The sequence below is a fragment of the Camelus ferus genome, chromosome 4, assembly GCF_009834535.1.
Source record: "Camelus ferus isolate YT-003-E chromosome 4, BCGSAC_Cfer_1.0, whole genome shotgun sequence".
Classification (NCBI taxonomy): Eukaryota; Metazoa; Chordata; class Mammalia; order Artiodactyla; family Camelidae; genus Camelus; species Camelus ferus.
This window is the reverse complement of record NC_045699.1, coordinates 62,779,395-62,802,593: the sequence shown is the minus strand read 5'-3', so window position 1 is coordinate 62,802,593 and position 23,199 is coordinate 62,779,395. Positions and strand designations below refer to the sequence as shown.

General features: G+C 49.6%; 1 protein-coding gene across 2 annotated transcripts in view; it reads left to right on the top strand.

Moving 5' to 3' along the window:
* Window positions 1-6,589: 6,589 nt before the first annotated feature.
* Window positions 6,590-23,199, top strand: part of TRAF1 (TNF receptor associated factor 1) — a 28,295-nt gene continuing 11,685 nt past the window's right edge. Inside the window, exons 1-6 of one of the 2 annotated variants that reach the window (XM_032478326.1) lie at window positions 6,590-6,787; window positions 8,229-8,273; window positions 10,031-10,759; window positions 12,757-12,841; window positions 21,167-21,232; window positions 21,731-22,141. In XM_032478326.1, coding sequence (XP_032334217.1) covers window positions 10,620-10,759; window positions 12,757-12,841; window positions 21,167-21,232; window positions 21,731-22,141 — 702 coding nt within the window. In that variant the 5' untranslated portion in view covers window positions 6,590-6,787; window positions 8,229-8,273; window positions 10,031-10,619. The remainder of the gene's footprint in view (window positions 6,788-8,228; window positions 8,274-10,030; window positions 10,760-12,756; window positions 12,842-21,166; window positions 21,233-21,730; window positions 22,142-23,199) is intronic. The other variant, XM_032478325.1, reaches the window with a different exon arrangement.

The window sequence follows — 23,199 nt, the reverse complement described above, 5'->3', positions numbered from 1 at the left end:
AAGGACATCCTAGGAGCTACCAAGTGTGTGTAAATGTTTGATGACTGGTCTCTAGCAGGTGTGCGTGGGGTCTGCACCTGGATAAGTACCAACTGTGTGTAGAGTCCTGTGAGCTACCAGCAGGGCATTAGCTCACCTGCTTAGGTCGGGTGTGTGACATTCCAGGCTGTACCAGAGGTCGCAAATTGTGGAACCGCAGACACGGTTTGTGGGGATACTCATTTGATCAGAGTTTGTTTTTTGGCTTACAAAGTGTTCTAAAAATTAAGACATTGCACATGAAGATCCAGATGGTCAGTTTCTCTCGAAACCTTGGAAGATCTGGCCATCCTGCAAGCATTTGCTTGTGTGTGCCTGTATGCCATGGTCTCTGCTTCCCAGAGATGTGTCCTTTCCAGGAGTACCCTCCCTCCTGGCAGGCCTCCAGGCCTGTCCTTGGAGGGTTTCCAAGGTCGCTTGGGAGGGCTCGTGTGCAGACACATTCTCTGTGAACAGAGAAGCAGGACGGGGCAGGAGCTGGTGCCAGGGTCCTGGCCTCCTCAGGCAGCTCCAGTTTCAGCAATCAGAGGGGCTGGAGAGAGCTGTGGACCCTACCCAAGGCTCTCTGGCTGTGTAGCTGGATGCTGTTTCCAGAAGATAGCTACCAAGGATGGCAGCCAGACAGACTGGCTTTTCTTGTCTGTTGGATTTTGCATTTTAAAAATGCCTGCATTCTAGCTCCAAAATGACTGAGATAATGATCTCCCCAGAAAGTGTTGCTAGATGTCTATACTACAGTTCTTCTAAAAATGAGCAAATAGGCTTGTGGGAGAAGCTAAAATGTATTTTCAAAAACATTTGGGGAATCCACAGATGTGAAAGTTAGGATTAATATATTCCTAATATTCCTGGATCCACTTAGGATGGCAAATCAATCTCTCTGAATAGATATTTATTAGTGTGCAAGAGACAGACTGGGCAAGGGGGGCCTACAGAAATGAGTATGCCCTGCTCCCTGGCCCTCAGGAAAACCAGTTTTGTGGAGAGCTATCTGAGGAGAAATAAATGCAGGAACAAGAAAGGACAGGGGTATTATTGAAACATTTGGGGACAAAAGACAACAGAACATAGAGGAACATGTCTCTAGACCCCTGACATACTGTGCAAGCTCATTCCCCTCCCTGAGCCCCTCGTTTCTCCTTCTTTAGACAAGAAGTTCAAAAGAGGTGAGCAAACACCAACCCCACACTCGCAATCCCAGCCCCCAGCTTGGCTATTCTTTGAGGGAACACAGGCTGTAGCCCTGGTTCTTAGCCTATGACTTCCTGCCCGACATTCTTGCTCCCAAGTCTTGGCTTGTGCTGGGAATTCATCTGGCTTGAGCTCTGAAAGAAATCCATCAGAGGAGGTTTTTCACATTGCTTTCTCTTGAAAAAAAGAAAAAAAAAAAAAAAAAAACTTCTGGCATCCAAAAAGTCCAGGCATCTAGTGGAAGCTTCCAGCATTCATTGGAGGGGTTCCTGGTCCAGATGGGGAGACCAACCCCTCAACAGGTGGGAGAGTTGTACCCCTTCCCCAGCACCAGGGATTGAATGGTTGAAGAGTTTGCCCTGAAGGCCTCCTCTGCAGTCATTCTCACACTTTGCAGATAAGACAAATGAGGCCCAAGGATGGGATGGACTTTACCCCACAGTTCTGAGGGTCAATGTTAGAGGCAGGTCCCCTGATTGCTGAGTAAGAGCTCTCCTCACTGCCTGATATTTCTCTCTCAGGCTGAGTCCTCGGGGCAGAGTGAGATGAGGATCCCTAGGCTGCACCCCTCCTCAGCCGGATGCTGCCTGCTTTGGAGCTAGAACATCGCCTAATTCTTGTTCTGCTCCAGCCAAGAGTCCGGGAAACCCAACCACACAAAGGTAAGTGTGAAGGAAGAACATTAATTCCATAGCCCAGCAAAAGGCCTCGGGGGCCCAGGAGAGTCTTTAGTGCCAAAGTCCATAATAGAAGAAATTTGACATGTAGCAAAACCAGTCTTTTAGAACAGGGCACGCGGGTGGCCAGAAATGGCAAAGAGAAGCAGCAGATTGACTAGTATTGACCCAAAGTTGTCTGCCTTCATCATTATTGGCATCTTAAGAGCTTGTCTTTATCAAAGGGTCCATCTGCCAACCTGGAACACGTTACTATCCCCGTGGGTATCACTGGCACCCCCATCACAAATTGAAATCCCCACGGCACCTTCAAATATACTGGCCAGTCCCACATGTAATTGGAAAATCCCTAGGGACAGCTCTGGAGCCTACACTTCACAGAACTTCTGAGGTACTTAGTTTCTTTCCTTAAAATCTAGAAATCTATTGAGATAGGGAAAATCACCAGATACAGAAACTCCTTTCAAAAAAGAACCTCAGATTTCACATTTTTGCCAGAATGCTATCTCTAACTTCACAATACCCTGAAAAAGGCCAGGCCAAGGATTCTTAATGAATGTTTTGTGATGACAGTGAAATCATCATTAACAGCTGCTACCGTAAGTAAAAATGATCATGGATCATGCTCTGTGTATTAGTTACTCATTCAACAAACATTTAATGACTGCCTCCTCTGTGCTAAGTGGTGGGGGCGGGGAAGAACAATGAAGAAGTCAGACATGGCTTTACTTTAACACTTTAAATTCATTTAATTTCTTATATTCATATCATTCACAGAGTCTAGTGTGGCAGGGAAAAAAAAAACTTGTAAACAGGCACATTTTGTAAGTTGCCAGTCATAATAACTATAGTAAGAACCAAGATAGATATTAACAGAAGGAAACTTGGGACAGATGAAATCATCACACCAAAGTGGAGAATGTGTACTACAAGCTAGAGTTTCCACAAGAGCATTTGGTGTATTTCTTTGTTTTGTTGTTGATATCAGCTGTGTGTGAGTTACCCCGGGGAAGTATTGAATTTGGGTTAAGGAGCCCGGGACCATTTGGTATTCTAGTCGACTAGGTGACTGATAACCTGCAATCATCTGTTTAATCAAATTTCCTGATTCTGGAATCAGAAGTAATCAGGGGAGATTAAGATGATGCTAGCAGGAAAGCCATTCATGAACTGCTTTTACTAAACACAAGCTGTGAATATGACAGGGTCAAAGGGTGCAGCTGGCAATGAAAAGAAGAAATAAAAGGGTAAAATGGAGAATGTTTGGTATTTATGAGTAGAGGCCATTCTGGGCCCCACATTTTAGGGGTTGTTGACAAACAGAAGCCACCCAAATGTCTGATGTTAGCTGGCTGGATCCACTTACCCGGTTCATTCACATCTCGGAGGCAGCTGTCCTGAGACCAGGAGCCGGGTCTGCCTCACTCACTGAGATAATCTGGGGCCTGGCTTTTAGCCAAACACACTATAAATGTTAATAAGTATGTGTGGGGTGAAGTCAATGAACATCTCTGTAGTAACTCTGACCCAACCCCATCCCCTCACCCCTCTTTGGAGCCTACTTCCACCCTAGACGGGACTCTAAAATTCCTTTTCTCCCAGCTGGCCCTCAGGAAGGCCTCCTTGTGACCCTCAAATGGAAGTCTGGGTCACAGTGACCTGGCTCCTCTCCTCTCCTTGTCTCTGGTTTAAAAAAATGTCAAGAATTAAGAGGCTTGAGGACACTCCAGCATATTGGACTGCAATAAGGGGTCACTTCACCATCTGTACCCCAGGCCTGGATTTTGTAAACTGAAAGGGATGTGCAAATGATCCCAGGGAGTTTCTGTTCCATTCTTGTCACCTGAAAAATGAGGAAATTGAGGCCCGGAGCAGGAAAACGACTCTCAGTTTGCCTGTGAGGAACCAGGTAAGACCCCAGCTTGGTCTGAATGTGCAGAGTGTGACCCTGACCAAGTTACATACTTAACTCTTGAAGCCTTATTTTTCTCACCCGGAAAGGAGAAGTTAGTTTTCTCACCTCTTCTTACTGAGCTTAGTAAAGGGAGCAAGGCATGTGATGTGCTTAGAGCCGTGTCGGATTTAAATGAAGTGCAGCCACTATTATTGTCACTTTTGTTATTTTTACCATGGCCACTGACCCCAGTCCTCCAGATGCTTAAGCTCCAATCTGGTCCTGCTCCCGCACCCCCAGGCTAATGACCAGGCCAATGTAACCTCTCTCTCTTCCAATGCCCATCTGGACTATAACACATGGAAAGGCACCGTCGTTGGAATAAAGATTGAAAGGCTAGGATAGCAGAGGCAAGCCAGCCCAGGAGAGGATCCTTGTTTTCATCTCTGGGACCTAGGAGCATCTCATAGGTCCATGATTTTTAAACCATGTCCCTAGAGCCTAGAGATCAGGATGGAGAAGACAGACGCCCAGCACACAGGCTCCCAGCTGCCTGCTCCACTTCACAGAGCATCTCTGCTTTAGCTGGTTTCTATGTGTGGGCTCCAGGTGAAAAAGCATTCAAAGATACAGTCTCACAGCTAATACAAAGTTTGAAAAACCCAATGCATTCTATGATCTTTAAGGTCATTTTCCACCAAAAACAAAACTATGGACTATTATTTCTTGAATTATTACTTAAGCATTCACTTATTTATCTGCACCCCACCCCTATACCCCAAACTGCTTTAGTGGCAAAAACAAAACAAAACAAAAAAAAACCCCACAAGCCTCTTGATTCCTAGCCCAGCACTTATTCCAAAATAGAAATATATCCTCCAAAATATCACTACAGATTTCAGACAGGAGCAGAGAGAGGGAAGACACAACTCGTTTCATCCCAGTACTAAATTGGCAGGGCTTTGTCAGTTTTCACCATTTTTCTATTCTGCATTTTAGAAGGGATTAAAAATCCCTCCTCTAGGAAAGAGGGCAGGCCAGGAGGTGGTCAGACACTTAGGGGGGCTGTCACAGGCGCTCTGCCATCTTCAATGCAGAATGGCTCTCAAAACTTAATTCTCCAGAGTCCTCCTAGCCATTCAGTCTTTAGCTCCTTGCAGGAATCATAAGCTCAAAAGGTTCCAAGGCTAGCAGGCCACTTCAGTGTCAGGAGCCTGGCAGCTGAAGGACTGGGGCAAACCTGGAGAATGGAAACCTTTTGATGCCTCTTAGAGCAAGCAGAGCAGATGTGGATGTGAGAGGTACCACGAAGGCTCAAGACATTCCCTACTTCCCTGTGTGTGTTTCTTGTACCCCGATCATGGCCCCAGATTCACACCACCAGATTTTAGGCCTTAGCGAGGTGGACTACTTTTCTTCTTAAATATATTTTTGGAAAAAAAAAATTTCTACTGGGTAGAGATGAGTGGTCTTCAAAAGGTTTCCATTCCTTTCTGAGTCAGGTTCAGTCTTGTTGGGCTCAACTTTCAATTTCTGCAGCCTTGCTGTCCCCTGAGCGCTCAGAGGTCCTCTGGTGATGCCCCCTCTATTTCAAGAGACCCCAAAAATAAGCCAAGTGACTACAGATAAGTTTTTGGTACTTTCCAAAATTAAACTATTTCCCTTGGTAAATTTCCACCAAATGAGCTCATTAATCTGAAAACAGGATGTGGCACATGAAGAGAGTAAGGTCAGGTTGCCTGTTTGCTTACACTGGCTTGGGGCGGAGAGGAAAGGGTGGGTGGGAGAGAATTGGGACCAGAGAATGGCTTTTATAGATCCCAAATCCTTCCTGGATTGGACTGAGAATTGTCGAATTTTTAAACCAGAGACTCAAAGCTCTAAATCCTTTTCTTATAACTGAAAGTGACCAGAGAAGCCACCTCTGGTCCGCCTCCCACAGATTGCCTGTATTGGAGGTCCCTGAGACTCTCTGCTTGTCTGCAAGCAAGTGTCGCCCCTCCAGGTAGGACCAGAGGCTGGAGGACTCTGTCCTGCAGCATCAGCTTCTCAGTCAGAAGCTGGGAGCTCTGCCCCAGGCGAATGGGAGGCTTAAATACATCCCAGGTTAAAAACAAACAAAACCAAAGAAGTAAAGCAGAGTTCCCAACTCCAGCTGGGTGTCAAGACAAAAAAAAAAAAAAAAAAAAATGCGACCCTAATACATACAGAATGTAATGGGTGTCTCTGAGTAACTAAAACAAAACCAAAACAACAAAGTAGTCAGCCTCATTCCTCTCACAACTAACAGTCCTGCAGAGATTAGGTCTTGAAGGAGGAGCCTTTGTCAAATCTGCAAAAATAAAGGTTGGTCTGTATCTCTTCAAGAAAAATTCTATCCCAACACTAAGTTCCATAACTATTTTGATTGATTACACAACACTCATTGCGAATGAGTGGCTGTGTGTCTGTTTAGGCGAAATCAGGAACGGTTCTCGAAAACGACCAGTTCTGTAAAAGCACCGCGCCTTCGGAGCCCCTTTGTACCATCTCTTGCTGATTGCTCCAACCCAGTAAGCTTGGACGAGCCTGGGTCTGCGCTAGGATATTGGCAGGAATCCAAGAGGGCTGAGACTTGGGTTTTGCTACTGCTCGCCCCGACTTCACGCGGGATTCAGGCAGGCAGGGGATCGGGTGAGGGTTTAAGTCCCAGGTCTATGTTCGTTTATTCTGCGAACATTTTACTGAGTCCCATCCATGCGCCAGAAACACGCCAGGTAGCGGGTCAGTTCCCAGAGGAAAAACAGACCCTGCGAAGCTGTGGATCTCGCCCCGGCCTCAGTTTCCCCATCAGGGGAGCGCGCGGCCTGCCCCCAGGGACAGCCTCTGGAGGCGGCTCGGGACGCAGGAACCAGTCCCGGGCCTGCCCTCCCCGCTTCCGCCGCCGGGCTACGTACTCGCGCCACCGGAAGCTCCCGCCGGGCCGCGGGGAGGCGGCGGCGCCGAGGTTGGTTGCACTGCACCCCGCCCCCACCCGCCCCGGGGCTGCTGTGGGTCCCGGCCCCCGAGCCCAAACTCCCCCCCACACCCCCGCCCCTGCCGGGGCCGCAGGGCTCCCGCTCGCTGGGGCGGGGGCTTCCCAAGTGCGGGCCTCCCAGCGCGCCGCCGGGACCCGGAATCGCCGCTGCAGAGCCTGCCCCCGCCCTTCCTGCGGGCTCCCGGGGCACCCCCTGGGGTCACTCATCCGTGAATAGTCGCGGGCGCTGCTCTGGTTCCAGCGCTGCGCTCACATCTTGAGATGTGGCGGGGGATGTACTGCCCTTGGGGGGTGGAGTGGGGCGTAGGACCGGGGCTGGGGGACAGGCCACCGAGCATCACTGAGTCGGACGGTGGGAGGGGCTGTGCTCGGGCTGTGGGACGCTATGGGATCGAAAATCGGGCGCCCAACCCCGTCCTGGGGAGGCCCAGGGGACTCCCAGGGGAAGTGGGATCTGATCCAGGAGCACTTGGAAGGGCAAGTGGAAGGCTGGGGAGATGCAGGTGCGCGGCGCAGAGAGACTTCGCGTGTGGGGCCACGGAGATGGGGCGGATGAGAAGGAAAAGGGGCCTTGGAGAAGAGGAGGAGCAGCCAGAGAAGTGGGGGGGGGGGGCTCGGAAGGGATGCGGGAAGCCTTAGCAAGGGACGGAATTCGAAAGGCGGGGCCAGGAGGTGTGTCAGGTGATGGCCACAGGGCTTGTTGGATAGAAACTGAGACAGGCCCCAGACATTTGGCAACTTCAGCCTTGAGAACCACGGGGAGATGGTTCTGTGCTGCTTGGAGTGAGGAAGCGGAGCGCCCATGTAGACAGTATTTTCTGGAAGATCTACCAGGAGAGCATACAGATGCAGGAGAGGAATGTAGGGTGAGAGTGAAGAGCGTTTTAAAGTACAATGTGTGGTCAGAGCACAGGCTCTGGGTTCTGGGAGTCCCCACTCATTATGGGTCCTTGGGCAAGTCACTGACCCTCTTGGTGCGTCATTTCACACATCTGTAAAATGGAGATGAAGATGATAATACCTGCCTCATAGGGTTCATGTGACAATTAGATGAGATAGTGCCCATGAAGTCCCTTAACGCAGCACTAAAAAGTAGTGCTTATTATTTTTCACTTTTAATTATTAGAAAACCTTGGGTATATTTTGATGGTGAGAGGAAGGAGATGAGAGGCATTGAAGACACGGGAGTATATTTTGATGGTGAGAGGAAGGAGATGAGAGGCATTGAAGACACGGGAGAGAGAAGGAACTAGAGAGAAAGGGATCCAGAAATTGGATGGAGAGATAAGTCTTCGGTCTGTCTGTGCCAAACCAAGGGAATGAGGGGAGCAGATGGGGATGCAGGGATGTCTGCAGGTTTGGGGGATGCAGTTAAGGGAATGGCTTTCTGATAGTCTTTTCTCTGAAATAGGCCTCAGGGTCATCTGCTGAGAAGACCAGGCCAGGACTGGCTCAGGTAAGGGTGGACGTCCTGATTTCCACTGTAGCAGCAGGGTCAGATGCCACGCCCTCTTCGCCAGCAGCCCCTGGCAGCCCCAGCCTCACTCCAGGGAAGGTGGGCAGTGAATTTATCTAGAGTCAGGACAGCCTCTGACCTACCTTGTGAGGCTCAACTCAAGCTGATGGATGTGAAAACACTTTATGAGCATAATTTACCATTTTAATCTTTTTTCCTGATCTTGAGGAGCTGGAAGGGCTGTGGCCATCATCAGTGTCAAAGCCTTTCGAGCACTTCACTCGGGTGGTCTACCATGCCTCACTTTCCCCCATGATCTCATTTAGTCATCACCACAGTTAGGTAAAGTAGATATTAATATTACCCCCATTTTACAGATGCAGAAACAGGTTCAGAGAAGTTACTGATCTTGTCTCAGGACCCACAGATAGTGATTGATGGGCTCAGGATCCCAATTCAGATCTGCAGGCCTCAGACTATTGTGAAAGTGTGCACAGCCCCTTCTAGTAGCCCAGTAGGATAGAAAGATGTAGAGAGATCATCTTTTCCATTTGATAGATGAGAAACCAGAGGCTGGAAGCTCTGACCTCCATCCCAGGCTCTAGGCTCCACCAGGCTGCCTTGCTTTCCTTCCTTTTTTTTTTTCTTATTTGTATTTAAAGTTTTTACTTTTACACAATTTTTAAAGGTTACTTTCCATTTACAGTTATTACAGAGTTATTGGCTGTGTTCCCAATTTGTACAATACATCCTTAAACCTATCTTATACCCAATAGTTTGTATTTCCTGCTGCCCGCCCCCATGTTGCCCCTCCCCCTTCTCTTTCCCCACTGGTAACTGCTAGTTTGTTTTCTCTATCTACAAGTCTGCTTCTTTTTTGTTATATTCACTAGTTTATTGTACTTTTTAGATTCCACATGTAAGTGACATCATACAGTATTTACTTTCCCTGTCTGACTTACTTCACTTAGCGCAATACCCTCCAAGTCCATCCAGGTTGCTGCAAATGGCAATTTTTCATTTCTTTCTTATGGCCGAGTTGTATATACACACACACACACACACACACACACACACATACATTCATACATATACATACACACACACACACACCACATCTTCTTTATCCATTCACCTGTTGCGGACATTTAGGTTGTTTCCACATCTTTGGCAATTTTAAGTGCCTTGCTTTTGTCTCTTGTATGAGAGGAAGAACACAGAGCTTGGAGTCCCATAGACCTGGTACTAATCGTTCTCCACTACCAGGGGCTGTGTGACTTTGGACCAGGCATCTTGCTTCTCTGTGCCTTTCCATGCCTATGGACTTCCCAGCAGGTTACTCTAAGGAATAGGAAGGAGAATGTTGCCTGGTGCACAGTAGACATGTCAGCAGCCATGGTTCCCATTCAACCAGGGATCTGTGTCCCACTTGGCTGCTGAGACCAACTCCCTGTGATCTTGTGTTTCTTTAGACCTTTGTTCTCCCCAGGGCCGGGAAGTGGTGGCGCCTGAACCGAGTCTGTGGCTACCTATGACTTCCTGAGTGGGGCCGTGGTGGGAGGGCCCTGAGCAGTCCATTGTCCTGGGGCCTTGGGCTGCAAAGGAGGGGAGGGCTGGGTGTCACCCTGACTGATGAAGAATGCCACAGGCAGGACTGGGCCACCAGAGGCCTCTGGTTGTCTTGGCCATGGGGGTCCTGGAATTTTAGAGCCCAGAGAAGCCTTGAAGACACCCTGTTGCATTTCCTTTTTTCACAGATGGGGTAACCGGGACTCACTGTGAGGAAGTGACTTTTACCTGAGACATTCTGGACAGGACAGAGCTAATGCATCTGGAACTTGCATTTTTGGACCTGCGTCCAGAACCCTGGGGATTTCCACCAGAGCAGTGAACATCCCCACTGAGAATTCTGCGCTGCTTGGAGGTCCCAGGGAACACAGGCAGGTTGCTGGCTTTGACTCTGCCCACGTCCCTGGGGAGGAGGTGGATGAAGGAAGCCTGAGGCTCTCCGACAGGGGAACTCTGACAGTGGTTCCTGAAAGTTCGTGACATCGTTCTTTTTTCTCTCTGACTTGCTCTCCTCCTCCCTCTCACTCGAAAGAATGACTGGACACTCCTAGAGCTTTCAGTCACCATCCAGGGGATTTTTTCCACCACAAAGGGTAATTCCTGTCCCATCCCTGCTGTGACTCAGCTGTGACGTTGAACCACACAAGGCAGTGAGAAGATAAAGTCATCAGACTCCTGCTCATCAGAGAGGGTGGCCCGACGCAGACTCCACGGGGCTGCTCCCCTCCCCAGAGGAGCTTGGACAGGCCCCCTCCTCAGCCAGCCTGGGACCCCGGCATGGCCTCTGGCTCAGCCACCAGCCCCCGCTCGGCCCCCGATGAGAACGAGTTCCCATTTGGGTGTCCCCCCACCGTCTGCCGGGACCCACCAGAGCCCAGACCCCTCTGCTGTGCTGCATGTCTCCCTGAGAACGTGAGGTGAGGGGTCAGAGGGGCAAAGGGTGGGTGGGAAGGAGGTGCCCGGGAGGGACCCCTGATGGGAGGCAAGGATGAGAGGAACTGGGGCTGCGGGCAGGTGACTTCACCTCTCTGGCTTCGGCTTCCAAGCTTGTTCCTTGCAGCCCCTGATGCTGCCCCATCTGACTGCTGGTGGAAGGAGAAGCAGCCACAGAAAGAAGGCAGCTCCCTCAGCAGAAGGCCGGCTAGGGTGGAGGGAGAGCCTCTAGGCCCAGCTGGGCTGCTTACTTACTGTATGGCCCGTGCAAATTGCTTAATGTCTTGAAGCCTCAGCTTCCTTGTCTATAAAATGCCTGCAAAGTGATTTTTACCTCCCAGGGCTGCTACAAGGCCCAATCAATAACATTCCCCAGGGTTCTTGTAATAATGAATATCAACCTAGTTGTAAGTGACAAGCTGCTGTACAAATATATCTCCTTCCACAATGTCACCCATCACTTCTATTTGCTGGGAACGCTTTTCAAGGGGACAAAAAAAATCTAGTATATTTATATATGTACATGTTTCTATGTATGTATCTGTAAAATCTAAAATAGGTATAAATGTGTAAGTAAATATCTTTCTGTAAAATACACATGTTTTCTGTATGTATAAAATACTTATGTAATGCAGTCCATATATTATATATTAAAATATGTGTATGTTTACATTTAAAATATAAATAGAGAGGTGCGACATCCATACAGTCTTCAGCATCCCACCTTAAGCAACTATTATGTACCGACTGTGTGCCAAGCACTCATTCCTTGTGTCTTCAGAAGAACCTGGGAAAGATGGATACTATTAGCATCCTATTTTACAGATGAGGACAGTGAGGACTAATGGAGCGATGAGATCAGTTGCCCCAAGTCAGTTTCCTGGCAAATGTATTCTTGAACTGCCGTGGGCCCCTAGCATGACCTTTCTTGGGGCTTTACAGTTTCAGAAGGTGGGGAAACTGAATCAGGCAAGCTTGAAAAGTTCAAATGCTTTGACAAAGTAGGAGGCGGTGGGAAGGAGGGCAGCGGTGGTGGCAGTGGTGGTAGAAAGGGCAAGTCGGGGGAGGAACAAAGCTGGACAGCTCTTGCCGTCAAGCTGAATGTTCTGGGTTCATCTCTGGCTTTTGCCACGGGTCTCTTGGCTTCCTTCTTCATTCTTCCAAAACCAGGGAAGGAGCCGACAGGATGTCGGAGGGATCCAGGCTTGAGGCCCGAAGAGCTCTGCCAGCCCTGCCCCTGCCTCACTCTCCCTCAGCCAGTCCGCGTGTCGTCCCAGGCCTCATTCTCCTCCCTGTAAAATGGGCCTGACCAGTGGCTCTCCCCAGGGGGATCAGATCACTTGGGGGCTTTGTAAAAGCGCGTAGGCCCGTGTGTCACCCGAGTCAAAGTCTGGCACCTACTCATGGTTAAGAACTTCAGATGACGAGTTCTCGGAGGCCCTTTCTTGTTCTGAGAGGCCGTAGTTATCTGTAACTACTAAAAATAAGAGACCAAAATCAAACAGAGGAAGCCAAGAAGAGCAGATACAGCCATACATCCACAAACCCTTACCTGAACCCCTGGGCCAGGGTGTATTTTGGAATTCAGAATTTTTTCAGATTTTAGAGAAGCAAGTCAGTCAGTGCATCACTATGTAATTCTTCCAGCGGGGTTTGGAGCCACACCTTATAATCTAGTGTGTGAATATTTCTGCAATCCAACATAAATATTCACAGCAAATAGTATAAGTAAGGTCTGTCATAGCCTCCAGTCACTTCAGAGCAGGTCTGGCTGCCAGAGAAGCTCACTGCAAACTATGGGAAAACATCGGGTGCCCAGTGCTTCTGAGGTTTGGGGGGGTGGGTCTGGGATCGTGGAGCTGTGTACTCACTGATATCAGCCACCACGCTCGGGCCTGGGCTCCTGGAGCTGTGGGCTCGGAGGTTGATGCCACGCAGTTGTGAATGCCTCACTCAGCGGCATTTGTTCATGTGTCCCCAGGAACAGCGAGGATCGGATCTGCCCCAAATGCAAGGGGGACGATGCCCCATCTGAAAGCCCAGGAGGCCTTCTGTCTCAGGACAAGGTATGTCAGCTCTGTCAGGAAAGACTGTCCATTGTCCCCATTTGCCCAGGGTGAGGCCTAGTAGGTATCTGCCTGCGCTGTCCCTGGTAGGTGCCTCCCTCCTTGTTTTAAGTCTAGACTGAATCTGGTTTGTCAGCAGTGAGGAGACTGATGTTCACGGTGGGGAAGCGACTTGCCCAAAGCCACCTGGCTGTTCTGTGACAGTTTCAGGGTGAGAACAGCAGTCCAGATGGGGTCCACAAACCATGGGCTATGGGCCCAACCCAGCTGGCCACCTGAGTGTACAGCACAGGAGCTAAGAATGATTTTTATATTTAAAAGGCTTTAAATATCAAAAGAAGAATGAGATTCTGTGAGATGAAAATTATACAAAATTCGAATGCCCTGGTTCATAAACAAAGTTGTGCTGGTTCATAGCCATAACTCACTCACGTATGTGCTGTGTGTGGCTGCTCTGCCCTGGGACGGCAGAAGGTGAGTGGGTGCATCAGAGTGCTCACAGTATTTACTTTCTGGCTCTTTACAGAAAAGGGTGGCCAGCTCTTGATCTAGACAGTTCTTTCTGGTCCTGTTTGCTCATTGACAGGGACAGGCCATCCTCAGCTCACTTCTCTGGCTCTGCCAAGCTGTGCTTCCAGGAATAAGAGGCAGCTTTGGAAGTGTGAGGGGCCAAAGAGACATCTTCAGACACCAGTTTAGAACCCCAGCCCTTCCAAGTTGGAAGGACCCCTGCAGGTCATCTGTCCAGCCAGCAGTTCCCACATGCCGACCAGCACTGGTCCATTCCCACCAGTTCATGAAAAAATGATAAAAATAAAATATCCTGAGGGTTTTTTTAAATAAAACTAAATTCTTTCCATTTATAGAATCAACCTTTACTCTGAGATTATGCCCCTCCCATATGTGTCTCCGTATAAAGTAAATGATTGTGATAGTAGGTGATATTATTTGGGGTAAAGCCTTTACTTGATAAGATAAAAAGATGGCAATCTTTATGTTAATCTCCTAATTTAAAAGCGAACCATCTTGTATTGGTTCATAAATGCAAAGCTATAAGAACCGCTGCTCTAAATCTAACCCCTTCGTTTTATCCGTGGAGCCCCAACACCCACGGGGGAGTCTCGGTACAAAGCTCCCCAGTGACCAGGGTCTCTCCAACTCGGCCACCTGTACTGTCCACACTGTGAGGCCCCCGGCTCCTTTCAGCTGGAGCTCCCCCTACTGCCCAAACCACAGCCCAGGGGTCAGCAGCCTGGTGTCCGGGGATGGCTCTATAGTTCAGTGTGTGGCCCTGACCACGCCTATGCCTGTTTCTCCACCTGCAAAATGAAGAGGCTCGGTTGACCATGCAAGGCCTTTCCAGCACCTGTGACGTCCGATGACCAGTCAGCGGCTGGTGGGGCAGCTCTCCCTCCTGCTGTGAAGCCAGAGGCAGGCAGGTCTCCACACCTCCTTCTCCGCTCTGGCCCCTCTCCTCCCAAGAGTTGGGGGAACTTCCTATCCCACCCAGAGCTGGTTTTGAGGGCTCTCCTGTCCTCTTTTCAGTAGCCCCTTCCCCCACAGGCCCTCAAGGGAGAAATAGTAAGGATCCAATGCATTTTCCCAGAACCTGACACTCTACAGTGTGGTGAGAGCTAATAAAATAAACTGACCCGTGGAGTAACTTCCCGAGCCTCCCTGTTTGGGCATCCTTGTGCTCTGTTGGGCCAACATGTTCCACCCTCAAAAGGGAGGGCATGGGTTTGATGCCTTCTAAGGTCCAGAAGGTACCAAGACTGTTGGTTTTAACTTGTTTCATTCTTGCCTGTTAACAAAATTAATACAGATTCATTGTACAAATATTAGGTAACATAGAGAAGAGATACTTTAATACCTCTCAATCCAGTGGCCTTAATTTGCTCATCTCTGTTAATGTGAAATCAGATGAAAGAGGAAGTGCTCTGATTAAAGGGCAGCCTGGAATCCTGTCCTTTTCGTTACCCCACTTCTTTCTCCTGTCCCAGCCCCTCAGGGACTCTGGGGATTCCTAGGGCCCTACTGAGCGCAGTTTGAAACTTGCTGCATTAAACCAAAGGAAGTCACTTTAATGCTGGAATTACAGGCACTGGAGCAGGCAATAGAGTGGGAGGGGGTGCTGCCCGATGCAGTCATCACTGTACCCCCGGTGGAACACTGCGGGTGGGGTGAGCCAGTGGTCTGACACCTGCACAAAGCCACAAGTGGAAAGACCAGGGACTCCTCCAGCTCCTGACCCGCTGGGAACTTTGTGGGGACTTTTGACCAAAGGAAAGCAGCTGCTTAGAAATCAACACTTTGCATACGTGGAGATTCTGAAGTTTGTGCATCTGGGGAAACTTGGGGAATGGAGTTGGGGTGGAGGGGCCGGGCCAGAGACCAACTGAGCGAAGCCCAGAGGTGCCCATCTTTGCAGAGCCTTTCCATGCCATCTGCTTATCAGTTTGTCCTCATCCTGTGACTGCATTAGATTAATGTCTCTCTAAGAAGTGCTCAGAGCCCTAGACTGATTAGCTAATGCAGGAAGCAGATATTGAAGGATTACTGGTGACCTAGTTAGAGACTTGGTTCTTGCCTGGAATGACCTTCCTACAGGAATGACAGTGAAGTGGGGGACGACCCCGTGGCTGGGAAATAGTCAATTCTGTGTGCCTGCGACCCGATGAATGGGATTGCTTCCCTCATTCTCTTCCCTCTGAGGCCACTCAAGATGGCCAAAAGCAGGCTGGCATTTATTGCCAGTGGCTTACAAGAATGCTTTAAATTCTTCTAGAATCAGAAGACAACAGGAGGTCAAGCTGTCTAGTCCCATTTCTGTTCCGTACTGGATTCCTGCCAGGTGGCTTTATGTCCTTACAGTGACAGGAAGCTCATTAGTCCATGAAACCACCACTTCCACCGTGGGGGACTCTCACTATTGTACCATTTTCCTCTCTATTTGTACTGAGCTGAAGTCTGTCTCCCTTGGAGACACAAAAGCCAAGTCAGCCTCCTGTCCCCTGAGGTGGTCCTGCATCTGTGGAAAGATGTTGACCACATCCCTCTTGAGTCTGTCCTCAGCCTCTATGCACATCTGCGTCCTCTGAAGTACGATGCCTGGAAATGAACCCCCCAACCCTTGCAATTCTGAGATTGACAATTGTATCTGTAACCTTGCCGATCCCATGACATCCTGTGTCATGGGTGGTGGTGACACCCCTATTTCACCAGCAGGTAATATAACGAGGTTCAGCAAGGAGGTGTGCCTGGACCAGTCATATAGCAAAGGGGAGGCAAAGTTAGGCTCCCACTCCTGCCCCCTAGGCTGCTGGCATCTTCTCCTCTCTGCTGCCTCCAGATGGTGGATCACCCCCAAATATTTTTTGCAGATTTAAATACACAGTCAGCCTTAAGTGCTGGAATCCACAAAGTGCTACAGAAACAGGAATGGGCAAGACTACTTTCAACTAAGAGAATCAGGCAGGACTTCCTGGAGGAGGTGGCAGTTGAGCTGAGCAGTGGTTGCCAGAAGGGAAACCAGCTCAGATACGGAGGAGGGCAGGAACTGGCAGGCAGAGGCAGACAGACTAGGTCCACCCTATCTCTGTAGAGTGCCTCTCCCTCAACATGAAATGAGACCCAAGGAGAAATAGCCCCTCCAGGCACCCAACGCCTCGGCCAACCTCTGTGCACAGCATCACAGCATGGGCCTTGCCCGGCACGTTGCAGACTCTCTGTTCTGTGCAGTGGCTTCACGGAGGCGGCTCTCATGCTCCTGGCATCCTCTTAACACTCACATTCTCCAAGGCCCATGGGACCCCAAGTGGGGGCCCCTTGACAGAGCCCTCTGCTGGCCCCACCACAAAGGACCTGGGTAAGCAGGGCAGCCGGGAACACCACGCCCCCCCAGACTTCTCGGACGTGGACAGAAGGACAAGTGTTCCCTTAGGGCTGGGACTTTGTTTTCTCTGTTTCCTCCCCAGAGGAAATTCCACTGCGAATTTTATTTTTAGCGATTTGCAAGCAGCGAGGCCACTCACACAGGGGCCGCTTGTAGCACCAGACAGCACAGGCTTGGCCCAGGACAGTTGCTGCGTTCTTCCTCTGCTACCCCAGCCTCATGCCCTCTCCTGTCCCCTCCATCCCCGGCCTTCAGATGAGGCCACCATTTGGTCAAGGTGAAGACTTCCTGGTGGGGAGGAAGGACCCTAGATATAGACCCCTGGCCCCTGGCCTCTACCACACCTTTGCCCCAAACTTGCATTGCCTCCTGCCGGTCACCAGCCATCCCTGAGCTCCAGCTTCCTCACTTCCATGAGAGAGGCAGCACCTCAATGCCCTGACCGCCTCCTCGTGGCGCTACAAGATCCGGTAGGGCCGGGCTCACACAGGTGCTGAGACAAGCCCTTGCAAGGTCTCGTAACTGGGGGACGGAAGACCCAGAGTCAGTCGGCATCTCACATGGGCACACTTGGTGTGACCCAGATGAAGCTAATCCCGCCCTGCCTGCCTCAGAGAATTACTGCAGGGATCCTATGCGATACCATGCGAAGATGCTCTGGTCCTGTTTGAATACAGATGCCTTTAGTGATGGTCTTCACCTCTCCCTGCCCCCAAGGAAATCCAGTAGGAAAATAGGGTTTTATAGAATTAGCTATTGAGTTTGAGATGTAAGGATTAAATGAGATGCACGTATGTGACAGCCATTGGGGGAAGAAAAAGATGTCCCAAAGGCAGTGCTTAATCCATAGGAATGATTAGGCTAATAATCATACTACTGTTACTGCTAATGGCTCACATTTATGGAGCCATTTATGTCAGGCAGAATGATGCTCCCCGAAGATGTCAACATCTTAACCCCCTGGAACCGGTGACTCTGTTACCTGACATGGCTGTGTTAGTCCGCGGAGGCCTTAACAACGTACCTGCAGGCTGGCGGGGCAGTGAACAACAGAAATTTATTTTCTCACAATTTGGGAGGCAAGGAGTTCAAGATCAGGGTTGGTTTCTTCTGAGGCCTCTGTCCCTGGCTTAGGGATGCCGTCTTCTCCCCGCATCTTCACATCATCTTCCCTCAGTGTGTCTGTGTCCACATTTTCTCTTCTCAGGACATTGGTCATATTAGAGTAGGTCCACCCTATTTAACCTCATTTTTACTTAATTACCTCTTTATAAAGACCGGTCTCCAGATACAGTCACATTTGGGTAGAGGGGGTTAGGATTTCCAAAGATGAACAGGGTGGGTTGGGGGGAGGACACCACTCAACCCATAACCATGGGAAAAGGTGGGTGTGATTAAATTAAGCATCTTGCGATGGTCCTCAAAAGAGGGAGACAAGAGAGTCAGAATAAGAATGAGATTGGAGGATTCTCTGCTTTTGGCTTTGAATATGGAGGGAGGGACCACAAGCCAAGGAGAGGAGGCAGGCAGCCTCTAGGAACAGGAAAAACCAAGAAAATAGATTCTCCCCTAGGGCATCCAGAAGGAACACAGCCCTGCTGACACCTTTACGTTAGGACTTCTGACCTCCAGAATTGTAAGCTAGTAAGTGTGTGTTGCTTTAAGCCATTAAGTTTGTGGTATTTAACAGCACAATAGGTCACTACTATCAGAACTTACATTTTATGTCATTTAATCCTCACTATAACTCATTAAGGGGAGAGTTCTATTTTTACCCCCATTTTGCAGATTTGGAAACCGAGACATGATGAAGTTAATAACTCTCCCAGGCCACACAGCTAGTATGTGAAGTGACAGAGGTGGCTTTGTACCCCAACAAGCTGGCCGCGGAGCCACCCCCTCACCCCTGTAGCACTCCAAGGAATGAGAGACTGAATGACATGATGGTGGGACTCTGGGCAGCCTGGCTGGCCGCTGATGGCCTCTTGAGTCTCCCCCGCCCCTCCTCTGCTCGCAGCCCACACCCATCTCGCATGGTGATAGGGATGACCGCTACCCCAAGCATGGCACTTCCTTGTGCTGCACAGACACGGCATCCCAAGGCTCCGCTGCCAGAGGAACACGCGCCCCTCCACCTGTGGGTGACTCTCAAGTCCCACCCTTGGTTTTTATCACTTTCACCTTTTGACCGCCCCCGACTCTCTCGTCAAGCTTATACCCTTAGAACCGAAATGATTCAAATCATGGACCGATTTGTAGGGAGTTTCGGGGACTGAGGGATCACCCCTAGTGCCTTCACCCAGGAACCAGGGCCTCACCAGCCTCAGGCCCTCCTGCATTCCCACAGGGTGGGAGGCTACCTGCTGGGAGAGGCTGCATCCTCGGGCACTTTCCAAAGCCAGTGCAGTCTCCGTCCACCTCCCAGTACAACATCTGTTTTCTATTCTTTGTTGGGAACAACTTGTGCTTGAAGCCCAGGGCAGTGGGGCAAAGGAGGGGGTGGCCCTTTGCTGGGGCTGTGCTCTGTGTCCCAACCAACTGTCCTCATTAAACCAACAGCTCTTGCTTATTTTACCTTAAAAGAATAATAACCTAGTGTGACTTTATATTTGCTTAGCTCAGAAGACCTCTGTCCTCCCCTCCTTTCATCCAAATCTCCCTTCACATCACCCCAGGAGACTGTTCTTAAAAACAACAACAACAACAACAACAACAACAACAAAGCTCTTGGAAAACCAAGATATTATTGATGTGTAATAAAAATTCACTCATTTTAAGCATACGGATTGTTGAGTGCAATCCTGTGACCTACTGTCAAGAGGGTGAATGTTTCTGCACCAGAAAAAGCTTCCTTATGCCCCTGACTCATCAGTCTCCCTGGCTGCAGCCCCGGGCAGCCACTCATCTACTTTCCATGGCTAGCATTTTGCCTTTTCTAGAATCTCATGAGAATGGAATCCCAGGATGGAGTCTTTCGTGTTTGACTCATCTCATTTAGCATAATGTTTTGAGGTCCCTCCATGTTATTAGTATTTTGGTCCATGTGGTTCCTGAGGAGTGTCCCAGAGTAGGGCTGTACCACAGCTGGTTCATCCATCCACCGGTGGATGGGCACCAGGATTGCCTCCAGTGTGGGCCTATTATGAGTAAAGCTGCTGTGAACATTCATATACACACATGGACATATGTTTCAGTTTCTCTTGGGGAAGTTCCTAGGAGTGGATTGTGTGGGTTGCACAATGACTTGATGAGCATGGTCTATAGGTAAGTTACTTTACAAGTATGATTTACCTTTATGAGATACTTCCATAGACTTTCGCAAAGTGGCTGTACCGTTTTGCGTTCCCACTGGCAACATATGAGTGTCCCAGTGCCTCCACATCCTCACCAAAATTCGGTACCATCTTTCTTTTTTAATTTTAGCCGTCTAGTGAGTGGACAGTGGCATGTCATCATAATTTGCATTTCTCTGATGACTGGTGGTGTGGAGCAGCTTTTCCTAGGCTTGTCATTTATATATCTTCTTTTGTGAAGTATCTATTCAGTATTTTACCCATTTTGTATCCGGTTGTTTGTCTTCTTATTATATTGAATTATAAGAGTTCTTTATATATTATGGACACAAGCCCTTTCCAGATATATCTTTTGGGAAAAAATGCTCTCCCAGTCTCTCCTGAGCTTACTCTTGATAAAAGATAGTGATTTGCAATGGGAAGAGCCCTGGAGTTGTGCCACTTCCTAGCTATTCCTTCTTGGGCAAATCCCTTCCCTTTGGTGAGCATCAGTTTCTTCATCAATAAAATGAGAACAAAAAAACCTACCCTGCCATGCTCAAGTGTTGTTAGGGGCCCTAGGAAGAATTATGTCCATGAAGGCATTTTGTAAACTCTCCAGACCTATGCCTAGTATTGTCCAGTTTCTGTTGACTACTTGAGACCCTTCTGTGTCCCTGCCCTCGGGCTCTACATTATCTGGAAGGGAGGGCAGTGCAGGACAAACATGCCTCCATCAAGGATGGACAAGGAAGGATGCAAATGGGAATTGTGAGGAGAGTCCCATGGGCTTCAGGAGGAAGGAGCCAGCATGTTTTGAGTGATTCCTCTGTGCCAGGCATTGCCCCCCAGCACTGGGAACACATCTGGGCCCCTCACAGAGTCTGCAGACCAGTGGGCCAACCAAAGAGTGAGTGGTGATTACAGGCCTGGGTGGAACGTGTCCTTCCCAGGGTCACAGCAAGATCCCTGATCCTGTTTTGAAGGAGGATCACAAAAAAAACTGAAACTCAAAAGGTGGAAAGAAGTCAGCCAGGCAGAAGGACCAGCATGTGCAATGTTTTGTGGCCCAGCCCAGCTCATGCCTGGTGGATGCTGGTGCTTTGCAGAGAGCCACTGGGATTCCATAACACCCTGTGACATGGTTATTATTTCCAGGATCACCCCGAGGTGGCTGAGGCTGGAGTTGGGTGCCCCTTTGCAAATGTTGGCTGCTCCTTCAAGGTAAGCATCTGAGTGTGAGAAAGGAGATCTGTTCACTGCAGTCCCAGACCTGTGGTTCTTCCCCACTTCAGCCCCTCTTGGATTTTCCCACATCAAGCTACTTCTCTGGATATCCCTTACGTGACTTTCCCAAGCGACAAAATCACTGGTAAATCATCTCTGTGCTGAGGAGAGGCTCTTCTTAATGTCTCACCTGAGCATCGTAGCATCACTAAAATGACCCCCCAAAACTCTGTGCCCCTCTCCATGGTCCTGAATCATCGCTGCACTCAAGGGCAGGGCAGAAGTTTTGCTCTACAGGCTAGGATGCACATGGCTCACCATGGGCATGTCTGATGCCAGGGTCCTCCCAACTCCTCTTACTGTACATTTCCCCTTTGCCTGGTGAATAGATGTGACTTCCCTTAGCAACCTTTGGTGGCAGGACTCTCCACTGCTCCCTGGTTCTCCCTCCTCCTCCTCTTCTGTTTTCACTGATCAGCTCTACTCTCTTGGCAGGGGAGCCCAAAGCTCATGCAAGAGCATGAGGCCACCTCCCAGGTCACCCACCTGAACCTGCTGTTGGGGTTCATGAAACAGTGGAAGGCCCAGCTGGGCTCTGGCCTGGGGTCTGGACCCATGGCCCTGGAGCAGAATCTGTCAGACCTGCAACTGCAGGGGGCTGTGGAGGTGGCTGGGGACCTGGAGGTGGACTGCTACCGAGCCCCCTGCTCTGAGAGCCAGGAGGAGCTGGCCCTGCAGCACTTCATGAAGGAGAAGCTCCTGACCGAGCTGGAGGGGAAGCTGTGCGTGTTTGAGAATATTGTCGCCGTCCTCAACAAGGAGGTGGAGGCCTCCCACCTGGCCCTGGCCGCCTCCATCCACCAGAGCCAGCTGGACCGCGAGCACATCCTAAGCTTGGAACAGAGGGTGAGCCTAGGAGGCAGGCTTACCCTCCAGGCAGCTCACGGGGTCCCCTTCACCCCATCTTTTCCCCAGATCAGTGGACCAGCCTTCCTCCTAAGCATTCTCCCTGTTCAGAACATTCACAGCCCCATATCTCTTCTGTCTCCCAAGACCTTCTAGGAAGAGGACTGAGTTGGCAGCTATAGTCAAGGTCAAACTCTCCCATCCAGTTCTTCATTTCCTTTGCTTGAACTCCTTCTGCAATAGGACATTCCCTCCCCAAGCATCTCATTCCACTGCTGGACACTCTTCACCACTAGAAAGTTCTCCCTCCTACTGAATTAAAGTCAGCTTCTCTGGGTCTTCCCTGCCCCGTCAGGGCCCACAAAACATCTGACTTCTAGTCCCCACAGAAGCCCTTCAGCACAAGCAGTCAGGAATAATTGCCTGCCTGAGTATTTCCTTCTCTAGGCTACATGCGCCTGAGCCTTCACCCCTTCATCAGAGCACACTGTTTCCTTCTCTCCTCATATGTGCTGGTTTAGTCCCTGTAGGGTTCTACACACTCAGAGCGGTGGTCCCAGACCACCAGATAACCCACTTACCTGGCAGTTCTTGGCTGAGCCAGACTGTCCCCTCTGTTGTTTCAGAGCTCATACTTCTCTTAATACAACCAGTCACGATGCTCGTGTTGCTTTTACGGGGCAGCAACATCACGTAACCGCTTCACTGTTGGGCTAGGCCTGGTCTTTAGCTTCAGGTCCACCATTAACTTGCCGTGTAGATTTGAGCAAGTCACGGGACTGCAGCTTTTCCATCAGTAAAACTGGGGATTCAGTTTTCTTTAAGGACACTCATGTCCATTCCTGACTTCCCTACGTGAGCATACCCAAGGACAAGTTTGTATTATTTCAAATGTCAATGGGGAAACCTACCAGGAGAGCCAGGTGAGGGTTCGAGTGATCGAGTAAAGGCTTTATTCATGTAACTCTCGCCCCAGTTCGGAGTGGGCTCCCCGAGGGCAGTGGCCATGTCTTCAGTTCATCAACAAATTTCCTGGCTCTGCTCTCTTTTTTCCCTCC